Below are 11,111 nucleotides of genomic sequence, written 5' to 3'. Positions count from 1 at the left end.
TCACTATCAAATGTTAAGGTAAAAATTGGTAAATTGGTTTTTGAGCAGAGGAAATGGCGCAGTATCTGTCGCACACATCTCGGCGGACACCTGAACCGCGCCGTAAGGGAAGGCAAGAAGGTGGGAGTGAAAGAAGAAAGAGAGAAAGAGGTGCCGTAGTGGAGGTCTCCGGAATAATTTCGACCACCTGGGGATCTTTAACGTGCACTCACATCGCACAGCACACGGGCGCCTCTTGCGTTTCGCCTTCATCGAAACGCGGCCGCCGCGGTCGGGCCGCATTTCGATCGGTTGATTGTTTGGTTCACACGAAGGTAAAGCCAACTGCCCTAAACACGATGTATAGAGGTTGCTCTGCGCCCAGGTTGCCACTTGGCCATACGCGCTCGCATCACTTGAGCCTTCAATAGCTTCGCAGCATCCGGGGCTTGATTGCGCATTCAAGGTGCTTCACCGAAACAATTTTAGTGAACGTCATGTTGTAGAAATATTAAGCGTAAGTGTATGTTTCTGAGCAGCTAAAAGAACTTTACAGAAACTGCCACGCGTGCGAACTGGTTTAGACACACCGTTCTTGTCCCCCCGTTAGGTGTGGGTCAAACTTTAACGGACCTCAGTAGGAGCCGAGACGAAGGGCGCCGAAGCAGGAGCAGAGCTCCGCAGGGCACCAGCGCAAGTGAGACGACGTACAGGCAAGACAGGAGGAGGGGTGGGCGAGGCTCATCGACAGGCAAGGGTGGGCACACACCTTGCTGCACCTCCTCGCGGACAACGGTCGCCATGGAGCTGGGAGCCGTAGGACGAGCTCCGCACAGCAGCCGGAGCTCGTCGCGCACAATCGAACGGATGAGATTTTGTAACACAAAGGTGTCGGTGCCGTGCAATGGTAACTCGCCGGAAACGGATGCGGCAGTCAAGGGCCGATGGTACGCTGACGCTCTTTGCTGAAGGACCTACTCAATCATAGAAGACTAAGGAAGATACCCGGCAACAGATTTCGGAGGACTTAGGACAAGGCCAGCAAAAAGCTGCTTTTCGACGCCACTCATTAGATCGCGCTGCTTTTTTCCTCGGACATTGCAGGCTCAACGCGCTTGAAGAGGCACGTCAGGTCTTCGACATACGCTGCAACGTTCTCATTTAGAAGCTCAACGCGAGATTGCGGAGATTGGATACCTGTTCGACGGAGAGCTTGTCCGAAAACTCAATCGTCGCTATTTCGGTCCTTATAAAGTATTCTGGCGCGTCATCGACGTTGACTTCAAGGTACTCCCGTACGCGGCACATCCAGAGCAGAGAAGACGTCGCATCCCCCATCCTGATTTCGTTCATGTTTTGCGCGTGACAAATTATTTTGCGCGGTGACTCCCCAGCGTGGTCGAACCTTGCTTGTGGGCTTGTGTGCGGGCCTTTTTTTTTAAGAAGCGAGATATGCCAGGTGGCGATCAGGCTAGAAGAAGTTGACGCAGATGGCACTCGAGCTAAAGGACCTTAAAGTTCGCCGGCTCCCCTCCTGAAGGACATGCCACCAAGCTGTCTCATTTTCTGTCTTGTCACCAATACAGTGACAACATATCTGACAAAATTAAGAAAGGCTGAGCGAGCAAGTAACAAACTGCCATGGCCCTTCTACAGTTGAACGACACTGCAGAGACGTGCTAAATGCCGCTGGTTGCTTGGTAGTCGATTTCCGCTGCCTCAGACCTGTGTTTCTTTTTTTTTTTTCGCAAACGATCAATATTTACTTCCAGTGCAACTTTAGACTAAACTGGCTCACTTGGCACCGGCCTGCCATTCATACTCCGAGAAAAATTTAAACACAATCTAAAAATGTAATTTCTCTTCTTCGAACAAAAATATAGAGAGCTTTAAACAGACAAGCACTAACGCAAGAAATTATACAACCCACGAAATGGGTACGGAAATCTCGCGCTGCATCGTCGTCGATGCAAAGATGAAGATGGAGATACAGACATCGAAAGGGCGTGCAACCCAATCTTGCTAACTGTTCTGTGGTGTGTCGGCACTCTGTCGGCACTCTGACCAGATAGTGCGGAAGAGAGTAGAGGCTGCTGAGATAGCCGTGCTGAAAGATTCCTGTATCAATGTGCCATCGGTTCCCCTGACAGAAGCCGAATTGCAATTTTTGAAGAGTTAGCGCGCGTATGTCTCATACCTTTTGGTTTTTTTGTTTCAGCGTGTAAGTGACTGTTTCTGTAAATAAACGTCAGTTGTAGGTAAGCGCTCGTGTGTCTCATCTCGTCTTGGTGCTTCTCTTTTTTAAGCTGCACGCTATATCTTGATTCATGGATTACCTACTAGCCTGCTCGCTCCCCTTAGTGATTCTCTTCTTCGACTAATTATCATGTCAGTTCTACGCAAGATAATAGAGAAATTGTTAAGTTCATTCCTCGTTACATGATGTGCCACCTTCGGCAGCTGACTACTTGTTACTGATTACGCTCCTATTTGCTTTTGATGTCACTCTAACAGCCTTCTTTAGCTTGCATTTCGTACTCATGAGAGATTCGCGAAGATAGGGCTGAAGTTGGTTTTATATAGCTGGAAATATTACAGATATGCAAACAATTCCTGAATACATAGCAGAGACCTGGTTTCGTTTATGGGGGTTTAACGTTCCAAAGCGGCTCAGGCGCTAAGGAACGTCGTAGTGAAGGGCTTCGATAATTTCGGCCAGCCGAGGTTATTTAACGTGCCCTGACATCGAATGGAACAGGGCCTCTAGAAACTTGTCTCCGTCGAAATTCGACTGCCGCGGCCGGGGTCGAAGACGCGCCTTTCGGTTCAGCAGCCAAACGCGGTAACCACTCAGCCAACACGGCGGCTATCATAGCAGCGCTCCTTCTTACGTTTTCAGATGGTGAAAGCAAGCGAAACCCTCGTGGTCTTCAAGCGAAAACACACCACAGACACTCCGTTCCGCTGCCTATCAGCCAAAAAAGGCCAACAGTACAGTGCAACTCAATACCAATACATTCTCGGAGGAAGAATTAACAAAAAGTAGTAAGTAACAATTTTTGGTTTCTGAGTAGGTTTTGATAATATACCTCGTTTTCTTTCTTTGCAAGCCCATCAGAATACATGTTTCCGATGAAGTTGGCATTTTCAAGCATTAGCACGTTTTTAGTTACTGCATATCAAAATGTTATATCAAATCTTGAGCAGGATGGTATTTTAGGACCTACCTCTGATTTATTTTTCTCCACAACTGACCGCATCCGACAAAGAACATTTTAAGGTCACTGAAACTGGAGCTTTTACTACCTCAAAAGCAAGACAAAATGAAGTACTGCAGTCCTCATCACTGACCGAGTTGACAACTTAAATGCGTCGTGAACATAGCTTTTAGGCGCACATCACAGAGGCTAGGCCACTGCGGTATTCACGTGAAAAAGGTAATGGCGTATTCCTCTTATTAGTGTACACGCCATGAGTTTTAGTCTAACGGCAAGGCAATGTTCTAATGGAATTTTTTCATCAATAAGTGCACCTTTTGCTACCTAACACGCATCTACACTGACAAAAAGGACCACATAATACATTTCTACCAACATCAAAAAAGCGATAGTGTTGCCGTGTTGTCGCTTTCAGGGGAATGGAGCCTTTAAACGGAACTCTGTCTCGTTAATTCGCTTCTCATGCTCTAGGAAACCTACCCTCTTGATGTCGCTTCTGCTGGGACACCACTATTCGTTTCTGTCGGCTGTTTAGCCGAATGATACCCATTTAAATCAAAAGGGTAGTAGCTGGAACATATAAAACAAATAAACATAAAAACCTTAAATATGCTTATAAGTGCAGACAAGAACGTGAAAGAGATTATTGAAGCGTGAAAGTGCAGGGTGAACATACAAGGAAGGTTGAACTACGCTTTCCTTCCAAAACCAATTAATTTTGCACTTCACTATGAGGCCTAACTGTGGTCATATTTGTCTCGTAATTTCTTGCAGTCACACACATAGCGTTAACGTTACGCTTGAAAAACTGAGTGAAGGCAGCAGCGGATACAAGTCAACCTATTCTTACATGGGTAAGTTACAACTTTAATGTATGAATTATTTTTTTTTCATTTTCCTTGCCACTACACAGTGAATCTTGAGCACAAGATTTTTTCAGAAACAATTCTGAAAACATTCCCGTAATCTAGCGCAAACTGTAGCTAACTTCTGAATATCATCCTTTGATAAAATATCTTTAGAGGAACACTAAAAAACACTACCCTTGTTACGCTCTATATTATTTTCCATGTAGCGCACTTCCTCAAATTTAAACAAAGTGCGTGTGACTACTGAAACTCTATAAATGCAGGTAAGTTTTGTGTTGTATTTTGTTGTACGGTACACAAGTTGCCAAGTCTGTCATGCATAGAAAATTGATTGTAAGGTTGGTTTATTGCCTAGAGTTTGCTAAACCCCTCGAATCCCAAGTTCGTTTAAACGTGTGTCTTCAGTTGGAAACCTCAAAACACATGAAAAATATAGAGCTGGATTTTTTTCCGAATAGCAATTTGGGAAAGAAAGGAATGCATTGGCTGAAAAAGTAGCGTGACATGTATTTTCTAGGAGAATGAACATGTACTTTCCTTGGTAGTTTCAGCTTTATCTGTGAGAATAAAACGTCGTTGATAGAGAGTCCATGTAGGCTTGCTGTGTACAGGTTTGTCTGCTTTTAAGGTGTATGAGTCTATGTCCAATGCGAATACGGCATAAAAACAAATGAAAAGTAGTTTGGTGATGTATGCTCGACGTTCTTTCTTCCATAATGGACCTTAGGAAATCCATTTATTTGTTTACTTCAGGTTCGCACTCCACCAGCCATTCTTCCGTCTATCTACCAAGTAATAACAAGAAGAAGCATCCATAGGGCGCGGTCACTTCCTCTGTTTTATCGCTGCGCGTCCGTGCATAGCATCTGTCACCTCTCTCAATGCGACATATTTCGGGACCCTGCAGAACCCTACCACAGAATATTGTGTGTTGCCTCCTTTAATTTCAAGGATCCTTCCGCCTAAAGTTGGTGAGGCACTACTTAGACCCGCGAAGAGGCTTAGGGATTTATTTTAGACTATGCCACTTCAGTTTACCTCATTTAGTGATTCCTTTGACTTACACGAACAGGGTAATATTCCGCCGCAGTTGACTAGCATTTAGGCTCTTGTGCATATTTTAGTCAGTTACCTTGCTCAATTAGTTTCCCGATGTGGTAATTTTCGTTCTATAGCCGTGGTTATAAATTTCTTTATTGCTCCCATATTTTAGTTCTGGGGAGGTGTATTCAAGTTCTGTGATCTTTGGTTTTATTGAGGTGTAATGTTGGAAGGCCGTAGAGGAAAGGCTGGAAGGCGGCGTAGGGCCTTGCCTTGAGCAATATCGGCAAGGCAGCTAGCTATCCTTACTCTTGACATTTGTCCTCAAAACAGAGAAGAGTTATTTGATCAAGTTGGATTTATCGTTTAACGTAGCTCTGTATCGCCAGTTTTTGACGGTTGTGTAATATATGCCTTACATGCCCCTCTGTAATGCCTTTGGCCCTGAGGGTACAATAAATAAATAAATAAAACGGTTCTGTGATATATGACATTGCAATATATATGCTGTTGATGTGGGAACATAGTCAATTATCCTTTCGCTAGTACAAGCGCGGATTCTGCATAAAGAGGTACTGTTTGCTGCTGGGTAATTATGAGTAAGGAAATTCAATGCAACTTTTCATATTATCGTCTTGACGTCCGCGATTGGAGCATATGTCCAAAATACGTGGTAAAAATTCTCTTCTGTTTTGCTTTATCTCACACATTGCTCCGTTTTGCTATTCATACGCTCTAAAAATGTAAAACTTCCACATCCCGCTAATACACAGGACTCCTGGAAAGTAATTTTACCGAATACCTAAAATAAAAATTTTTCCAGACTTAAATAATTGAACATGAACATTGGAACCACGCAAGAGCGTCCTGTAGCAACATCCATGTGTATGTGCTCGTGACGAGGAAGCTGCGAGGCGAAGAACACCAGAAAATTTCCACGGCCCTATTCTGACGATGAGATTTCTATTCAGTTATGACCCATCTGGTTTTTCAAGCCCTCTTAGTAACACATGAAGGCAACAAAACTGCTTATTAAAGCTCACTAGCCAGCGCCATTTTTGTAACCCTTAGAGCGGCGGTATACGTAGTTTTCCACTTGCGTCAAGTGCGCACAAATAAACATCGCTGCACCTGAATTGCATATTTTAACGCGATAGAGTTAAGGAGGCAGAGAAACCAGGCACAATATCGGCGGTGTTATGTCCGGAAAAACACGTGACTCGTAACTTCCAAAATCTATGCCTAGAGGATTGATAGATGAAACAAGGACTTGTAATGTGAGTTGAAGTGGCGGCATATGTGTCAAGAATTGTTACTTCCAAAAGTACGTGATTTGTGCTCAATAAAACATTAGAAATAACTGTGCGGGACTAGAATACGCGATCGTTAAGTTGCGACTCAGACACGCTTCCGCTAGACCACGCAGGCATAAAGGTAAAAAGTGCTCAAGACGATATATATAAGTTGTTCGGTCTTTCATGTAAAATGGAAAGTTTCTTACGACAGTATGGTAATGAAGTGTATGCTAAGGAGTATGTGGGTAATTATGTTCTTATGATGGAAGAATTAATTAATCGACTAGTAAATTGGATGTTGGTGAATCACAAGCTATTTGTTCCTCGTGGAAAAGTGACGCCATCATGCGGCGGCCACCAGAAAGTCCCCGCGATCTGACGTACGCCGCTGCCCCTACAGATGGCGCGAGAAGTATTAATAGTGCGTCCATGGAGGAATTTTGGATTTCTCAGTGCGGAACTTCAGTCACAGCGAGCAGTGTCCTTGTGCGTTAAATTATATGCAATGCGGAGCGCGCGCCGCTAAATGAGGCCTTTAGCTTTGTCGCGTGGAACACTTAAAGGGCTTAAGTACCTCCCAGATTTCTTTTTTCGTGCTGAATACTGCCGAGCAATGAAACAAAATTTAGCGAGTTTTATTTGTCGCAAATATCTGTCCTTGTTGTTCGCTGCGTTTCCACAAGCCCAGGTGGAGATTGCGGCAGAGCCGATTTTTTTGCGTGAAAAATGCAATTTCAAAAAATGTTCAGCTTTACAGTCTTTTTCAGCAGTGAACTGCCTGATTATATATCTTAAAAACTCATTTTGCTTCAAATGTAGAATTTGTTACGCGTAGATAGGTTTCAGGTACGGGATGCGTGTCATATTTGAAGTTCTTTTTACGAGGTCAAAGAGGAACCAATGTTCACCACGTTTTCTACAAAAGCAGTATTCAAAACACCATGGCAGTTATGTCATTTGATTTTAGAGTCATTGTGGACGCGGTTTACCATTTGTATGCACTTATTCGATGCATATACCTTGTGCCTTAGAAAAGGCTTTAGTCATTTCAGCTCAGTTTAATCGGACGTAACAACAGCGAGTAACGGTGATAATGACGTGGAGAAGTTTTTGCAGAATTTCTACAGCGCCTTGAACTCCGTGTTTTCCGTTTGTGAAAAGACGTTAAATGTTCCTGCAAATATGATTGTTAGCTTTTGGCTTAAGCTGATCGGTTATTATTAATAACAGAACAAAATGTGCTTACGCACCCATATAAACAATAAACTCGCACTATCATTAATGCGCGAATCTTTCAGAATATACAGATAGGACGGCGAGTATCCTACACCACAAGGTAAGAGCTGGGCCGCCTGTTATGACCAGGATAAAAAGACGGTTACAACAAAATATGGCAGAGAGATTGGTGGAGTTACGTGACTTTTTTAGTGGAGTGAATAATGAAAACTTTTTTTTGCTCCCCAAAAGGAATCGATTACACTCTCACGCTGAAGAAAATTGGTGCAAACGGAGCTTGCTACGTCATTTACGTTGCTAAAAGCGACAATAAAAAGGGTAAGTTTTCTCTCATTACCAGTCGCGGGAATCTACCTTAAGCTCGAAAGTGTGTCGGTGACATCGTGCGCCGTTTTGTGCCATGGTGAAGCAGCGATGTATCTGTCGAGGGTGAAAACGTTCGCACATAACTGTTTCCACCAACTTAAGGACAACTCCGGGTCATCCTGTTGAGTTTACGCTCACCCAAACACTGCCAGCGGGAATAGAATGAGAAAGCTACCGAAGTTCGCCTCTTTTAAACACAAAGTCTCATCACTGAAGCTTTTACTGCTCTTGATATTGCGAATTTCGGAGTATGGGACGTATGCAGTTGTTGCTGCACTGATATGTATGCGGGGCTCTGCACTGCAAGAAAATGCCGGAAATCCACTAGGTGGCCTGCGTACAGGTATGATCGGAAGATAAAGAAATTTATTTTGCTAATAAACCAATGCCGGAATTCCTTCTTACAAAACTCTGATTTAACTAAAACTGCTGCTTTCTTGCTATTTTTAAGGCATAACACTCAACAGTATATGGTGGCTCAGTGATTATGGTGCTCGGCTGTTGACCCGAACGACACGGGTTCTATCTCGGCCTCGGTGGTTGAAATTCGATGCTGGCTAAAGTCTAGACCATCGTGTAGTATGCGATGTCAGCGCATGTTAAAAAATACCAGGTAGTCAAAATTTCCGGTGCAATACAGCGTCCCTCATAGCCTCAATCATTTTGGGTCGTTAACCCCACATAAACCTAAAGATTGTACAGAAAAATAAATACTTCTTGAGGCCCATAATTAATGAAAATTTTCAGACCCATAATAAGAAAATCAGTCGTTCACTGCCTTGGGCTACGCGTTGTGATGCGGACAGCGGTGACTTCCGGGTAGGAATGCTCTATACATCTCACCCATCAATACTGTTAACAAGCATATTTATCTACTAAATCGAAGGTTCTGGCAGGATACTTTGCTCCGTATTATAATATATAGTGCAGTCGAAAAGAAAAAAACGACCTGTTCTGAAGCATGACAAACATCTCCAGCAATTTTTAATGCAATGTGAAACGCATACGTCTGAGTGCACATTATGTAGGCTTTGCGTGAACTATTTAAAAGTGTTTCTTCCATCATTTTGAAAATACATTTGTTCAATATCTTGACCAATTTAATATCATGCACACCAGACTTACATAGCAAGCTTTTGCTTTCGTCCGCATTGTTCTCAAATGAGTTATTTATTCCTGATGGCACCACGGACAAATCTTGATACCCGGCTTAATAAACGACCGCTTAAAATTCATGTTCTTATGCACATTGAACCACCCTTCCTCTTCTTTTTCTTTCACAGGCTGCGAACTTATTCTCCCTGTTTCAAAAGTGAATGAAACCATTCCTTACGAGTGCCAAAAATACTACAGCACAGAATGCAAGGGAGAAAACATCAGACTCCACAATACTGACTGCATTTACAATTAATAGTGCTCAAATCATTGCAAGGAAGCAATGAAAATTGTAGGAAACATTGCAGCAGGAGTTGAAAATAAAAGCACATTTTAAAGGCGCCTTTTCAGTCGCTGAATGGGTTTCTTGTTGATGACTTGCTGTAAATTGTTTACACCTACCAGCTTCAATGAATCTTGCTGAAGTAATATGCTCGCCAGAGGTTGGCGCCAAGCGGCAGAAGTCTTCTCGGTGTAAATTGTTTACACCTACCAGCTTCAATGAATCTTGCTGAAGTAATATGCTCGCCAGAGGTTGGCGCCAAGCGGCAGAAGTCTTCTCGGTGACTACAAACATATCCACTTAACAAATGAAAAATTGAAGAGGACACTTATTATCCCGCTTAAGATTTTGACTCAATGTAGTTAATGGATTGATGGTCTTATAAGCGGACTTCGGCACTCCCAACTTTAAATACATAGATCCTTGGGAGTCATCATAGGAGTGCAGGTGCAGTGGTGCAGCGGGTAAGCGATGCCTTCTGCCCTAGTATGGCAGGCGATGCCATCGGTAGAGCTTGTGAGAACCAGGCTGCTCTTCCAGAGCAACCTCTCTGGACCAGTGAGTGCTTTAACTGCTACCTGCCACAGCGGGCAGTTTGTTGAGAACCCGGCGGGCCGGTTGTGACAGCATCACACGCAAGGTGACGTGACATAGGATGACGCGAGAAGGTCACATGACCGATCCATTTTTCCGACATGGCGGGTAGCGCGAGGTTGAGCAGAATCTTTTGCCAGAGGTTGTCCATTGGGTGGGCACCTTGGACGGATATTTAGGCCGCCTGTGTCGCGAATCGGGGTGACGCGTCCCCGACTGCTGGGGGGGAATGCTTTAGCGTGCAGGTTCGAAGAAAAGAACAAATAAATCAAACAAAACAAAACGAAGCCGTGTTTATATTTTAAAGGAAAGGAGCCAATAGAAGAAGCGAAAATACCAAAGAAAACACACACTAGGCACGCGTAAAACACAACAGATAAAAAGGGCAGAGTTCACCGGCTACAAAGCCTCCCAGGTGGAGCGGGAATGCCTTGCAGGTAGCACAGACGCGGGTTGGCGAGTTGCGATGCGTTGCTGGCGTTGCGTCCTGAGAGGCGGTGGTAGAGAGCCAGGAGATGAGGAACGGAGATGACACGGGAGACGCTGACGAACTCCTGTCAGCCGCCCCCAAGAATTGGGCAGCTGCAGCAGGAAAACTTTAGCCAGGTCCTGTCGACGGCGTTCGGCAAACACCGTAGGCTTGTGCAGCCTATCCAAGGAAGCCTTGGCTGCTGCCTCTTTCGACCTCGAAATGGATGCAGTAGGCCTGCGTCGTTGATTCAGGGAGGTCCAGGGCAGCACAGACCCGTAGTCTGACGGCTGCCACATCCACGCTTGAATGAGGCTTAATGGTCTTGCGTTGGTGATCCAAGGGAAGTCAGTGGCAGCTCGAACCCAACGTCCGACAGCTGCTACTTCCAAGCTTGAACCACCAGAGTTGTGCTGCGGTGTCTTACTTAACACCTCGCTTTGCTGATACGTCAGCTATCTGCTCCTTGTGCCTGCCTCGCGCACACCATACGCAAGCGCACACGCGCAACGCGGGGCTGGCACGCACGGCGCTCCGATGTCCGACGCACCACTGCCGATACGCCGCGTTCCGAAAATCCCTCGACAGTGTGGTGCGCACATCACA

General features: G+C 44.7%; 1 protein-coding gene across 1 annotated transcript; it reads left to right on the top strand.

The window, feature by feature from the left end:
* Nucleotides 1-780: 780 nt before the first annotated feature.
* Nucleotides 781-9,415, top strand: LOC149324506 (uncharacterized). The gene is made up of 4 exons (XM_089565472.1): nt 781-926; nt 3,972-4,051; nt 7,870-7,956; nt 9,288-9,415. Exons 1-4 carry the CDS (start codon nt 781-783, stop codon nt 9,413-9,415), a joined length of 441 nt encoding a protein of 146 aa, XP_089421598.1.
* The last annotated feature ends 1,696 nt before the right edge of the window (nt 9,416-11,111 follow it).

The sequence above is a fragment of the Amblyomma mixtum genome, unplaced genomic scaffold (assembly GCF_055824585.1).
Source record: "Amblyomma mixtum isolate Tamu unplaced genomic scaffold, ASM5582458v1 scaffold_28, whole genome shotgun sequence".
Classification (NCBI taxonomy): Eukaryota; Metazoa; Arthropoda; class Arachnida; order Ixodida; family Ixodidae; genus Amblyomma; species Amblyomma mixtum.
The sequence above is the reverse complement of the archived record's forward strand: the minus strand, read 5'-3'. Positions and strand labels throughout refer to the sequence as shown.